General features: G+C 46.6%; 1 protein-coding gene across 3 annotated transcripts; it reads left to right on the forward strand.

Moving 5' to 3' along the window:
* On the forward strand, positions 886–14,992 carry MPG (N-methylpurine DNA glycosylase). Of its 3 annotated transcripts, none has more exons than XM_021411044.1 (5): positions 886–988; positions 3,353–3,470; positions 6,766–7,002; positions 10,169–10,373; positions 14,468–14,992. In XM_021411044.1, exons 3-5 carry the CDS (start codon positions 6,781–6,783, stop codon positions 14,860–14,862), a joined length of 822 nt encoding a protein of 273 aa, XP_021266719.1. In that variant the 5' UTR covers positions 886–988; positions 3,353–3,470; positions 6,766–6,780; the 3' UTR covers positions 14,863–14,992. The 3 variants fall into 3 exon arrangements, with proteins under 3 accessions (XP_021266719.1, XP_021266720.1, XP_021266721.1); XM_021411045.1 differs by having other exon boundaries at positions 942–992; XM_021411046.1 differs by lacking the exon at positions 886–988 and adding an exon at positions 1,518–2,769.

Here is a 14,992-nt window from a genome sequence, read left to right on the forward strand (position 1 = left end):
GCAAAACAAAGTGCTGTAGAGATCTCCAATTAAACTATTCATAGCTTTGTGCGTATATTTTCTTCCCTTTCTTGGACCACTGACAGGAAAAGCGTGAAGGAAATAAAGCAAGCACACGGGGTTGCATGGAGAGCTGTGGATGTAGCATTCTCGGGAGTTGTAAGCGACCAAGTAAAAACCAAACCAGCAATTCCCTCCTTCCTATACTGAAGGATAACTACATTAACTCTCCCTGGAAGTTTATGAATTAGATAACGCTAAAGGCTCGTTCTCTTGCGTGGCTGCCTCCTATGCACTCCACATGATTGGTACTGTCCTATACATTGTTAGGACATTTTATTGTAGGGATTGTTTATGAATCAACAGCTCAAACTGTATGTCTCCAGAATGTGATGAGGAAAGCTGTATTCTGGTCCCATTTTGACCCTGTGCTCCATCTGGGTAAAAGCCAAAGCCGAAAATCTTCTGCAGGCCAGGCACTTGTTCAGGGAACTGAGGGAACAATTAATGCAGGCCTCTGTAAAGTCAGCTTGCGGCCGTTCATATTCATCAGAACGTATATTCACTCCTTGATTTTATTTTTCTGAGTGTGATTAATATGAAAGAGCAATGTGCTGCAGAGATGATGTTGAAAACCAGAAAGAGTTCAGAGACGGACTACAAAGCTATTTATGGTCCAGAAAACAAGAATTACAGTGAAAGATGAAGGGCGCCCAGAGGAAAGGCTGTAAATCGATTTGTGGTGGACAACCAAGAAGAGGGCTTTTTCGTCCAGCAAACATGACTAGGAACAGGATTCTGCTGTCTGCACATAGGTGACAGTGAGGCAAAGCCAAAAATCCACAGAACGCTTCACAAGTGAAGCAAAGCCCACCCTCACATGAAGGCCGCTGCAGGCTGCGGCCTAGCCGGCCGCCGGGAGGCGGTGCTCTGCTGCAGCCCGCCCCGGCCCGGCCCAGCTGCGCCGAGAGGCGGCGGCGCGGCCCCGGTAGGTGCGTGTGCGGCGGGGCAGGGCCGCCTGCAGGCCGCTGTTGCGCCCGGGCCTGAGCGGGGTGCGGGGTCCCTTGCCCGGGGTGCCCCTTGTCCCCGCTGCACCCCCGGGTGGGCCTGAGCGGGTGTCGGTGGGATGGGCGTTGGAGCATAAACGCGTCCTGCGGTGTGAAAGCGGTGTGCTCTTCTTACTGCCGCCGTCACTGTTCTTTTTGTGCAGGATTCGCCAGCAGGAATGGCGAATGCTTCAGGGTGTCTCATAGAAAAGGCTGTGAGGTCTCACGCAGCTCTCTGCGTGGGTATCAGTGCTGTTTGTTTCCACGTAACAGGCTTGTGTACTGAAGCCTCCCTCTCCAGTGCTGTAAAAACGTATTTTCTGTGCGAAGTGAGTGAGCGATGTTGCAAAGGCTGTAATGGGCATTAAGAAAAATGGTACTGTCACCAGTCTGTGGATACATTCAGGCTGGGGGAACTCAGCGTGACCAGCTGTACGGTGACATGTACGCATGCATTTTGAATAAGGCTGTGCTGTGGTTTCCTGTCACGTTGCTTTTGTTCTGCAGGGAGCTTCCTTTGGCCTGTCTGTACATTAGGAGGGAGGCTATGGAGTCAGTAATAGGCGCTGCAGAGATCTCAGAGAAGAGGGATCTCGCAGCTAAATACTGGAAAGTCAACTATTGTACAGATGTGTGAGTGCCACAAAAGCGGTAGGATTTGGACCCGATCAGGAGGGGAAATACCCAGTCTACAGAAATGTCATCTGATTGGAAAATCTGGTTTGAAATGGTTGCACTTCTAAATAAGATTGCCGTGTTAGAGTCAAGGCTACTGTGGCGTGAAAGGGAAAGCGTTTGTGGTCTGCTGTTCACATCTATGATTCAGACTTCCACAGCCTTTACAATAAGTGGTGATGTCATAGCTTCCTGGAAGCATCTTGTTATAGGAGCAGCTTTAGCTTTTGTTCTTGTGTTATATCATCCCAAGTCTTTTGTCTCACTGTCCAGTAGCAGGCTCGTTTTGTCACATACAGCATATGATCCCAAGCTGTGTGGGAAATTGTCCCCACCCCTCAGATCCTTTGTTGATACAGAGCCTGAAGGCTTCGTTCTGGGGTTTTGAAAATGCTTGCTGTCATGGTGGACATTATATCTGCTGTTTGTCTTAACCTGCATTTACAGTCATATCTCTGCAGATCATCATCCATTAAGGCCTCAATTCACTGGTTTGTTTTCTTACTGTAATTATTTGACAGTGTCTGGTACTGCAATGCAAAGTACAGACAAATATTCTCCCTGTAACCATACAGATTAATCCTGAATCATTACATGTAGGAAGTCTTTCCTCTGAAGATAGAAGAAAGGCACTTTCCCACTCACAAAGAGAAGCTCATAAGCACGTGCAGTTCAATGGCCCAGTTGAATCTCCTAGAGCAGCATCTTGGTTAAAACTGAGTTTGTCTCATGACTGATCGCAAAGTGTGATTCTCTGCATCTGGTTTTGCTGGAGAGTTCAGGGCTGTTTATGCAGAGCTGGAATACTAAGACCTTTCTTTTGAGCAGTAGCTGGTCTGAAATCTGGAGGAAATTATCTGTCCCATCCCCCTGCCCGTCTACCTGTCAAAACTTTCTCATAGGACTTCAGATATTGCTCCACTGTAGGACTGGGTATGGAGCAGATCCTTTCTCTGGGTGTGAGCTGAGAGGGGACTTCTTAGGAGGAACCCTGAGAACCCTCTGCTTCCATGCTTATGCAGGGAGCAACTCCAGGATTCTTCAGCGGGTAAATCTTTGAGCTGTATGCCTTTCCTCCTGGTTCTTAAGTTACTGTACTGCAACAGAAGCTCTTAAGTGGAACTCTCTGGATATTATTTGGGTATTTGAGGGTTTTAGTCACAGGTTTTCCTTTTATCACTGCATTAATGAAGGCTTTGGAAAGACATCTTCGGTCATTCAGTGAACTTTACAAATCATGAGTGTTTTTAATGCCGTCATGTAAGTGGAAAAAAATTACTCATGGTTTTTGGATGATTAGCCAAATATTCCCAAAGGACATTTGTTACACATAATGTCGATGTACATCAGAAAACTGAACTGCATATCAGTGTTTGAGGCCTCGCTAAATGCTGCTTGGTAACGGCCTGGTTAACTCAGGTCTCAGGGGACTGAGCTAGCTAACATCCATTGCCAGTACTATACTTAACTTCTGTGCTTTCATTTCATGCACATTTGTCACAGAAAAATTAGAAGAGAATAAAGTGACTTAAGAGAGTCAACCAAAATTAAGTGTAATTTTGCTGAGGGATTTTTTTCTTTGTGATGTTTCATTGCTTTCTCTCATTTTCTATCTTCTTTGCTCTTTACAGAAGGATGATTGTGTTTTACTCCAAAAAGCTCAAGACGTCCAGCAGGCAGTAGGAGCACAGACTGGAGCTGAAAGGACTCAGTGCAGGAAATGACATTGCCAGTCCTACAGAGCACTCGGTAAGGTGCATACAATCATCGTTTATTTTGCATCCTTTGGAGGTGTTAGTAGGATTACAAATACTGTCAAACTCTGTCTCTGAAGGGACTGATGTAGTATTTGTGATTATAGTTATCAACCCCTGGCTATACTCTTCTTTCAGGAAGGTCTTTCTGCCTCTTCTCCCACTGTTGTCCAGAGAGATGGCTGCAGCCCTCTGGTTCAGTGTGAGCAGCTCCTCCCACAATAGATAGTTCCCATCCTAAACACTTTGTGCAAAGATAGGAAAGAGGGTGTGAGTAAATGGGCAGCACTCGTGGTGATTGGAGGTCACCTCTAAAGTGGTGCTTGGATGTGCTGAGCAACGTTTTGCAATGACCTGGAAAAGGGGCAGGGTGCTGACTGTCACAATGTTTCCAGCTGGTTTAACATTATTCTGGGTGGTGAAGAGGAAGGGTGACTGGTGAATTGCAAATGCAAACTGATTCATGTGGCCAGGGGAGCGGTCCTAATTTTATACACAAAATGAGTGAGTTTTTGGAGCTGTAATGACTAATTCTATGACTCTTTCTTCATCAGTAAAGAAGGCAAGCCATACTTTACCATGTCTCTTGCAAATACAAGTAGGGAGCACCAAACTGCATTTCTGAGAGGCAGGTTCAGAACTCCTTAAGGGAACTTGTAGCAATGTGTAGTTAAGTGGTGGTTGTTGCAGTGTGGTTTGGGTGATTTTACATTGGCTGAGAGGAAAACTGGATAAAGCTCATGGTTACTAAGTACATGGAGCTGTGCCTGCTTCAAAGGTTTCTGGCCGGATACATGGAGGATGCTGGAGAAGCACTGTGTGTTGGTTCTGTTCTTTCCTTGGCTTCTGCTTTTGCCCTGAGATGAGAGCAGGATTCAGGAAGAAATGTCCTTTGGTCTCACCCACTATGCCATTCCTATATACCCATATAAAATTATGCAGCTGGGAATTGTATGAGGAATTGTTTCCCCAGAAGTGACAACATAATCTTGCATACATTGCTTCATCATATGTGTGTCAGGAGCATCTGGCAGCTGCAGGTATCTGGGCCCATGAGCCAAGAGTGTATGCAAAGTACTGATGGAATTACTCTGTCTCATTGAGTACACAAGGAAATACCTACACATGCAGTCTTATTAGAAGGATTAAAGAAGTCTGTGTAGACTCAGTTGTCCCTTGTCCTCAGGGGGATCTGCTGCTGAGCTGTATTTTTACACCAGTTTCAGTGTTTCTGATTCTGGCTTACGGGGCCCTAAACAATTACCTGAGAATAGCCCAGCAGGCCTGAACACTTCAGGTGCTGTGCAGAGCTGTTCAGCACTTAATCTTCCCCTTCTTTCTTCCCTACTTCTCTGTGTATGTGTACACAGGTGCTTAACAACTTGTAGCTGGTTTGGTTAGAACAGGGTTAGTGAAAAGTGATTGAATCCACAGCTGGTTCTTATTTGGGGGCACAGAGTCTAGAGGCTGTGGGATTCGTCTGCAGACCTGCATGTGAAGAGATGGTATCTCTTACTTCCCAAATAAATAGGGCTTGGGTACTTGAAATGCACTGTCACCTACAGCGTGCTTTTTTGTATGCAAGAAGGGATTTGTACATACAGGTAACATCCTTTATAGAAAAAGCAGATAGGCTTTGAGGCATAGAGTTTTATGTCTCATATCTTGGCATGAACAAGCACAAAGCGTAGATTGGGGCTTTTCTGGATTTCTGAGGCAGTACTACATTCCCTTCAGTCTGTTCTTGCTTTTAAAGGAATCACGTGTGGTAGGCTCTGAATTTCTCATGACTATAGGGCAGGATCCTACTGCTTCTATACTGCTGCTTCTAATGAGAGGTGAAGATGCTGAGGTCTGTGCAGGATCAGCCTATGGCAATGAAATTACATGTGCCCTTGGGCTGCCAGTGCATTGTTTATGTAGGAGCACTTGCATCTTCTAAGAATTACTTATCTGGAAAGGCACTAGGTGCCAGGCAGCTCGGATCCTCATTCTGATGTCGCGTTCCATAGAAGCACAAATTACCAAATGAGTTCATGCTCCACGCAAATTGGCCATGTTTGCAGCATGTCTTCATGTAGCTCCAGTTAATACTGTCAGAGAAGCCTGGAAGTAGCCTTCAGCAGGAAGCATTCACTTGATTGACTTATTGGAAGTTAGCCTGATATGGGGAAGTGTTCCTCTTTTGTCCCTTCTTCCAGCACTTCCTGCTATTCACATCCTCCTTCCCAGACAGGACTCACATTTGCAAAGGCCACAGGCAATTTAGGCTGAGGGAGGTAAGTGGTTTCTAGTGACATTTTTAACAGTTGCCACAAAGTGAAAGTGATAGTCCATGGAGCTGGCAATTCTATGGCAGGTCTCTGACATCACTGAATTACTGCAATAAAGAATGCAGATGTTGCACTAAAATGGCTCTAACCAAAGCTGGTTGCAGTCTCAGTGCTAATCCATCACCCCCAGCTTCCACGTCATGCTGTTAGCCAGCAGAGATTTCCAAGAGCTTTATAGAATGAGTACATTTGTTCCTGTTTGCCAAGTATAGGGACTGCGGCACTGAAAAAGACACCTTAACTTTTTGAAGCTCGCACCTTGGTGACAAACCTCGAAGAACAATGTCAGGTTATGTAGTTGTCACAAATACATACTGCAGTTTGGAACACACTGTTCTTCATCTCTTTGGTAGGTGAGCTTAAGCCTTACTTTGTGGAGGTCTTAGTACAAACATTCCTGCAGCGTGACAAGCTTGACACTGACTGTAAATCAGGCACCTCCCAGCTCCAGTGTTCTGTGTCCCGTGGAGATTTGGATTCTTACCCATTGCATCACTATTTGAAATGATTGATACATCACTTCTGTGAACTTCTTGAACCAGCACAATTTCAACAGTGCGTTTTTTTTCCCATTCTTTTCTGTCTGCTTAATAGATGATTTAAGTCCTCAGTAAGAAGGAGATGGTAGAGGTTTATCTTTGCTTTCAAATTCTGGATTTCCTAACCTAACAGTTAGCAAACTTCTTTTTACTGCTATGTGGACCAGAGTTTATTGTTATCTTAAGCCATTAAAAGATGAAAGCTCAAACTGCAATGTTCTGTTTGCATGTCAGCAGACCCAGTATTTGCCTAACCTGATGTCAGTCCAGCTGGACGTGTCACCTGCTGCTGTGGTTTGCCTGGACTGTCCCATCAGTGATACCTTACCAACCCGCTGTGGAGGGATGTGTAAAAAATAAGAATTCATGGAAACAAATTATTTCAAAACAATATTTACATTTCTAAATATGTTTGCAGGTATTTTCTAGAACTATGCCAAGAAAAAGAAAGCTGTTAGCTCAGTTAAGCACACTCCAAAGCAACGCCAGCATCTCTCCTTCTGAGGCCTTGAAGAACCTGGCCACTGCTCCTGATGGGAACTCTTCTCCAAAAAGCAGCAAATATTTTGCAACAGAGAAAAAGAAATCTTCCCAGCTCGAAGCAGATTTCTTCAACCAGCCCTGCATTAGCCTGGCCAAATCCTTCCTGGGGCAGGTAAGACTTGACACCAACATTACTGTACTGGAGCATGTACTAGCTAATAATTTAGTGTACAAGGATGAACTTTTTTTTCTGCCATTTGCCTCTGGGGCTTTGCTATTTTAGGAATACCGTTCTCATTATTTTTCTTGTAAAATTCTGGTTAAATTGAAGACTAGCAGTTAAATCTATTTTGGATGTAGTCACAGAGGTAATTTTTTAGGTTTAATTTACTGTTGCGCTTCAGGATTAGTTCATTTTTTTGTGGAGTTTCTCCTTTTTTTCTGGTTTACTGAAATGTGCTTTGCTGTTTGTGGTTTGAAGGTTGTTTAAGGGCAATTACTTTCAGGTACTCTTTTATTTGTTTTTGGCTCCTGCTTTTCCCTGTGGAAAGTAATGCAGTGCAGCCAACATCATTTCCTTCTCTACCTCCATGTGATTCCCTCGTGATGCTAATAGCATGGCAGGTCCTTGGCCTTTCTTGACTGATATCCCCTGTCACAGTGTACTGGCATATTTCGTTCTTAGCTAGCAGATCAGCAGACTGCTTGGTGCTTTATTTTATGCTGCCCTGTATGCTTTAAAAGTCTGATCTACCTTCTTTTATTTTTGCTGTTCTGAATAACTTGGGGTTTACCAGTAGTGATGGTGAGCTCACCAGTGATCAGCTCTCCCACATTATTAACAGAAATATGGGAGGCAGCATACGTCCTAGCATGGAGGCCTCTGGGGCTCCACAGCCCTGCACTTAAACTCTATTCACTCTGAAACCTGTTCTTTCTACCTTCAGTTTCTGAGGTTTTAAGTCATTACCTGTTCATGAAAGGACCTTCTCCTTTATTACTGAGGAATCTTTGGACCTTGCCAAAAGCCTCTGGAAATGGGAGCAGGGGAGCTAAACTGTGTCCCGTCTGCTCAGCGAGTCCTTCAAAAAACTCTTCTCATTTGAGAAGGTTCCTCCAGTATTGTCCTTGTAAAAACCTTGTAAACACAACTGCAAAATGTGTTTTTAGTTTCACTGCTGTGATCTTCCCTTCTCTGAGTCGTCTTTATACCTTCATTATCTGTAGGGTGAGGAGACTCCCTGGGTCCTCATTGCTCTGGATACTTTAGGAATTTGTTCCAGTAACTTTGTTTTGGCCTGTGTCACTGTATCTAGCATTGGTTTTATTTCTGAAGGATATTGTCTTGCTCATAATTGACACCTTTGCTCTGCTTTGCTCCTGCTGGGTTTATTTTTGGTCTTTCTCAACCTCTCTCTCGTACATCAGATGTATTTTCTCTCTTTATAGACATCCTGCTAGAAGTTTGCCTTTCCTGCTTTGACTTTTGGCTGCCTTTTTTAAGTTCTTTTTAACAAGCTTCCTTGTTTAATGTAGTTTCCCCTTTTTGCTGGTAAGCAATACTGCAATAGATTATTTTTGGACCTTAATGCTTGTGGAAAGACATTGAACTTTATGCTTCATGGTCATGACACAAAGTTGTTTTTCAATGCTGAGCCTTTGGCAAAGACTTTGGATCAGTTTGAGAGCTTCATCTTCTCTTGGGAGGTCCCTGATTACTCCCTCTACAAAGTACTCTTTGGTGTCTAGAAAATACAGTCCATGTTCCATCCTACTGTGAGATTTTCGTGCTCTGTGTGAGGATTGCTGAAGCTGTCCAGTAGTAATGCATTTTTTGATGTCTCACTGACTCTAACATCCTCGTACATCCATCTCCCTAGGCAGATAACACTCGAATCCTAATTCTGTATTTTTCCTATTTAGGCCTAGAATTACAAAGCAGGTGAATTCTTTGTCATTTTTACATTTTCTTTAAAGTACCACTTCCATTTTCCTGTGACCTAATCTATGCTGTTCTTTTCATATAACTGCACTGGTAGTTGATTATTTCATTGTCTTTGTTCCACCAGGTTTTGGAGGTGCCTGCTCTACCGGTATTACTTTTAACATGCAACTGTTTCAGCTGTGGATATTTTGTGTGAAGAGTCAGGGAAAGGCCTGCATACTCTTAGAATTGTAACCTTATCCCTGCTTTTCATGGCACTGCAAGAGCAGTTTGGCCACATGGCTGTGCTTTGGAGTATTCACAGGCACCAGTGCTTTTCTGAAGTCATTGTTTTTCACCACAATAAAATACTGATGGTTTCAATTATTTGGGAAGCACTGTGGGGAAAGCATGAGATGCAGGAATTGCAGCGTTTGAGACAGACTCCTGGAGCATCCCTGCTGGATCAGGCCAACAACTGCATGAGCAATCCAGGAAAAAAGTCTCTTAGGAAGCCAGCTTTGTATCTTGAAAGCCATTTTTGAATGGCTGTTGTTTAAATATGGAAGCATAGTAGAATTAAACCGATGAGACTATACTGCAGCACGTTACAAAGGCAGATTAAATTAAAAGAAAAGGAAATGTTTAGAAATCAGGTCAAACCACAGATGGCTTTGTGTGGAGTTTACTGATCGTTTTATTTCCTTCAGGAGAATCTTTTCAGAGTTGTGGTGGTTGTTGTTTTTTGGTTTTTTTTTCCCATCTTCTTGGTTTTATTTAAGGAGCTGGCAGCAATGAGGAGCACAGTGCAGTAACAAAGAGCTGCTGTTCCTGCCTGAGGCCAATTAGCAGCTCTCCTGCACTGGAGGAAACAGAAACAGCACTAATACTTCAGTCATGGGTATCTCCATAGTTAGGTACTAGGACTTTTTTGCAACACCTCTAGGGGGAGAGACTTTCCAGTCACAGTAGTTACTTAGTTAATGCTGCTGTCATATTTCTTCTGATTGAATGGATGAATATTCGTTCATGGTGCTTTGTGTCAGTGGTGCTTTTTGCCTTAAACCACGTGCTGTCCCGGTGGCTCGGGGTGAGAATGCAGAAAATAACCACAGAAGCAGTTCTGTGGGCTGTGGAGATTGCTGCTTGGTTTTACATACGGTCACACATTTATTCTGTATGACACTGCCACAGCTGTACACCCCAGGCGTTTTGCTGGGTGGATGATAGGTGGAAACTTCTTGTACTGGGACGTGCTCCAGACAGTAGAAATTGGAATGGTTCACTCTTACAGACTGCATTCAGAGAGTGAGAGGAGAGTGGGCAGTGCCTTCAGGGCCCTTTTTCTGACTTCTTTGCTCTGGTTATTCTGCACAGGGGGTTGCTAACGGATGCCCTCCGACCTCTGTTTCAGATTCTGGTTCGCAAACTTCCCGACGGCAGGGAACTCTGGGGGAGGATTGTTGAAACAGAAGCTTATCTGGGTGGGGAAGACGAAGCCTCCCACTCAAAAGGTGGGAAGCAAACTCAACGGAACGCAGCCATGTTCATGAAACCCGGAACTCTGTACGTGTATCAGATCTATGGGATTCATTTCTGCGTGAACGTTTCCAGCCAAGGTAAGTTGAAGCTGAAGGACACGCAGTGCCGGTGTGTCAGCTTCAAACACTGCGAGCAGGACCCGTCTCTGGCTGCACGGCCAGGTGGGGGGTTGGTCCCAGCTGCAAGCTGTGTGAGCTGATCAGATGCAGACATAAAGCTCAGGGACTGCAAGGGAATCTTTACGGGATGGTGCTTCCAGTTTGGGTGACCTGAGCTGCTGCCTTATCCGTGTGACTCGGTGCACTGTGTTCCTTCAGGGCCGTGATGTAGAAGGAAACTTGCAGTCTAGTGAGAGGCTAAATCTTGGTGTCCACTGTCATGAGAAGAAAGCCTTCTGTCTCCGCCTTTATCCTCAGAAACTGAATGAGGAGAACAACAGGGTCGGAGGGGTCTGAGCATTATCATCTGAGTCACTACAGGAGCATTTTAGCTGCTTTGCTGTATCTTAAAGAAAAACAAACTAAAAAAGAAAATGCAAAAAGCAGGCTGTGTCGGGATCTGTGATCCTCTTTTATTGCTCTCACGATAATAAAACCGATCCCTAATCAAATGATTCTCCTTCTAACAAGCAGGTGTTGCTTTCCTTACCATAGCTTTTGCCTTGGAAACATGTTTTTGGTTAATGAGAGACCTTGAAATGGCAGTATGCATTTCTTAGAGTCAACACTTATTTTGTTGGAAAAATCTCAGAAAAATCTTTTCCACCATTTCCAAGATGCAGCATGCTGTATATTCCACAGCGGAAAGCGAGTGTTGTGACGATGAGCATTAACCCTCTGGTTTTGGCCCCTGGACAGTAGCCAAGCAGAAAAACGGTGCCAGGTAATAGTGTGGGAGGGGAGCCTGTCTTCCTAAGTGCAAGTCTGGAGTCTGATGGATGAATGCATGTGAACTGCATTACCGTGCCTCTGCCAGATCTGCTCAGATAACGAAAGCAGAACGGTTCTTTGTTCAGAACAGCTATTAGTGTTTGAAATACTGGGAATAATAACTTTTATTTACCAAAAAAAAAAAAAAAAGAGATGCTTAACGTTTGAATTCTAAAAAGATTTCTTTGAGATTTATACTCTTGGAAACGCTCCCTTCTATACCTGTGTTTAGTTGTGTCCTGAGACAGTTGACGAGCTCGCTGCTTTGATGGAATTAGTTTGCTTGTCGGCAAAGTCGGTCACGTTTACTTAGCTCTAGTTTTATGTTCATAAGACCACAAAGTGCTGAAGGGCGGTCTCAGATATTTGCTGTTACAGAGGAAGGGGGAATCTCTGTGTACATCACCGAGACAAAGCTGAGTCCTGTGGGATTTTACTGGATGAGGCCTTCCCGTTGCTGTGTCGAGTACTGCTGCTGCCTGGAGCCGTGTGGTGCAACTACTTTGTTTTTTAGAGAAACCCTGAATGATAGCAAAATAGAACCAGTGTGCACGTGAATCCCTCCGCGCTTCGTGGTGGTGGCAGCAGAATCATCTTAGTACAGAGAGCCCTCCCGAGAGCTGCGAGGCACACTGAGCTTCCCTCGCTCCAGGAAGGCAGTCACTGCTGGTCGAGCTTCTCTTTGACTTTGCTGTGGTTTGTTGCTCGGGAGTTTGCCAATGTGAGCGTTTTGCTGCCAGACCTGAAGTAATCTCCTGTAAAACGGGGATCCCGGTGATTCTGTACCCAGGCGCAGGGTCACGCAGCGGGGATCCCAGACCGGGGCTTTGAAGGAAGCGTTCTGGGAGCAGTGAGTCAGATGGGTGGAGACAGGAGACAATTTTCTTCTCTCCAGCAGCCAAGAGCTGCTTCCAAGAGAGAGGGCTGGAGTCAGCCCAGGGCAGAAGCGAGCAGCACAGCGCGGGTGTGGGACTTCCTTATCGTTCCGTGATTCCTGGCTGCCCAGGGACAGAACCAGCCTCTTCCTTCTTAGATCCCTTTAGCTATAAATCTGCTCCTTACATGGAGTGACTGCGCTGGGCGTGGGAGGAAAATGTGTTCTGGGCTGGGGCACGGGACGGGCACTGCTGCCAACAGCGTGGCAGCTGCAGTGTCTGCATCAGGCAGCTGCTGAAGGTAGGTAGCCCTGGGAGCGAGCTGGGCAGGCTGCAGAGAGAAGGCTGCAGCACTCTGGCGGGCAGGAGGTGAGCTCAACGATGCTGCTACTGTTTAATAGTTGAAATAAAACTGATGTGCAAGTAACACTCAGCAGGTCCCGAACGTCCACCCATGGAGGAGTGGGCAGAGAAGGCAGTAGCTCATTGTGGCAGCCCTGAGCTCCTGTCCTCCCTTGGCGGTCTTGCTCTCACGCTCGTCTGTGCTGCACGTGGCTACAAGGAGTTGGAAAGCTTTCCAGTGGAAATGCTCGCAGAGCAGCAGGAGACAAATGCCAGGTACCCTGCCACTGCTGCGTGGGGGCTCTGGAGCGCCGCAGCTGCTTGCAGCACGTCTCTTTCTTCACATCAGCTCCCAAGGACACACTTGAATTCAAGCACCCACAGTTTCCACTTGCATTTGTGATGGATGAGAGCAAGTCATATAATTAGCCATTCCTCGGGATCTCACACTTGGTGCTGGTGAGCGAGAGCATCCCAGTGTGAAGGATGTTTCTGTGCGCATGGAGGAAAAGCGGAATTAGGACGTGGAGGATGTTCTTAAAAATCTAAAATGACCTTTGAGCTCGACATCACCGTAGCAGCTTTTGGCTGCCAGATTAGCATCATTCCCTTCCTTAGCAAAGGGAGTGTCTGCAAACAGATTGCAGACAGCTGTTGGAAGTGAGCGTGTTTGTTTCGCTGAGCTGCGTGGAGGGCAGCGGGGGCTCTGTGCAACACCAGGCAATGGGCTCACCTCACAGCAGCAAGACATCAGGCTTCCAGTTTGTGAGCTGTGAGTAGCTTGTTGTGAGACTTGTACAAAATAGGGGAGGGATTCTATTTTGGGAAATCGCGGGTCCCTGGGGATCTGCTGGGCTACAAGAGCCTTTGCCAGGGTTCAGCACGGCTCCAGATGTTGGAGGCTGGAGAGGGAAAGGAAGTCCTTGAGGAGCAGCATCCCCAGTGCCGAGGCGGAGGGGAGGAATGCCGTGGGCGGCCCCGCACAACAGGCACAGTGTGGGGCAGCACACAGGCTGCATTGCCAGGGCCTCACCTCACCCACGCGGGGTCAGCAGAAGACCTTCCCTGCTCTCCAATGGAAAATATCAAGGAAGTATTTCTGGCCCACTCGGGCTGGAAATCCTCCTTGCAGGGGCTTTTCCCTGCTTAGAGCTGCGTCTTTGCTTCATCCCCACCAAAATGAGGGGGAGCAGCCGGTCCCAGTGGCAGTGGGGAGGCGGAGGTTCCCAAGGCTCCTTCCTGGCAGGGTGATGAATCACAATGGAGAAGAAAAATGTCCGTTTTCTTTGCTCCTTGTCACGGACGGGGCTGTATCTGCCGAAGTGATGCTCCCAGGGCTGTGCAGCCCCCGCTACCCCAGCACCCATCTCACAAGAGCTTCCCCGGCACAAGGACGCTGCCCTGACTCCTCTGTATCACCCAAGGCCATGTTTGTCACACCTACACCTCAGCCTGGTGCTTGGATCAGTAATGCTTCCACCTAGGGCTCCTTTGGAGTGGCCCAGCTGCTCCCCAGCCTGCAGCTACATGCCTGAAGCCCTCCTCCAGCCCAGCTCTGCTGCATTCTGTTGGCAGCATCTGGACTTCTTTCTCCTCTCCTTTGTTGGCTGGAGACCTTATCATCAGAGTTTATTATAAATCCACTGGGTTTGGGAGCAGCTTTGGATAGTTAGGCCAAAACTGAACCATGTGTGTATTTGTTCCTGAACATCGTGGTGATGTAAGAAAAACCTCTTGCCCTCTGGCAAGCCTCGGAGCTGCAGCTTGGCCTAGGAACATCAGGAAGTGGGGCTGGGTGAGGGCAGATGAACCAAGGACACGGAGCTGTGGGATGCTGGACATTCAGCATACGGAAGGGAGTGCACTGAGCACGGGGTAGCAGCCTGGGGGAAGCACAGGCCCTGTGGCTGGATGCTGCAGGCAACTCCCTGCTCCATAGGGGCAGGCAACAAAACTGCAGTGCTTCTGCTGAGATGTTCCTTATGAACAACCCTGTACTAACACATGGCTTTTTTTTCTGCACAGGGGAAGGGGCTGCAGTCTTACTCCGCTCTTTGGAGCCTCTCCAGGGTTTAGATGTGATGAGGGAGCTGCGCAGCGCTTCAAGGAAAGGACCCACAAAGCCACTGAAGGACTGGCAGCTGTGTAATGGGCCCTCCAAGCTCTGCCAAGCATTTGGGATTGATAAGGCTTTTGACCAAAGGGACCTGACTGAAGATGCGGCCATCTGGATGGTGCCTGGACAGGAGCTGCCAGGGGAGCAGGACGTGGTAGCCACGACCAGGATTGGTATTGGGAACAGAGGAGAATGGTCAGAGAAACCTCTCAGGTTTTATTTACGGGGAAACAAATTTGTGAGTGTTGTAGACAAGAAAATGGAGCGAGAGATGGCGGCAGTGGAACCCATCTCTTGCAGCTGATGAGTCCTGCAAGTGTGCCACCAACCGGGACCTGAGCTGTGCTCTGTCTGAGAGCCTCAAGCCTTGTTGGGGCAGCAGCAGGAAGGGCAGCTTGGAGGTTTTTAACAATAAATGTACTTTATCACAGTGA

The sequence above is a fragment of the Numida meleagris genome, chromosome 13, assembly GCF_002078875.1.
Source record: "Numida meleagris isolate 19003 breed g44 Domestic line chromosome 13, NumMel1.0, whole genome shotgun sequence".
NCBI lineage: Eukaryota > Metazoa > Chordata > Aves > Galliformes > Numididae > Numida > Numida meleagris.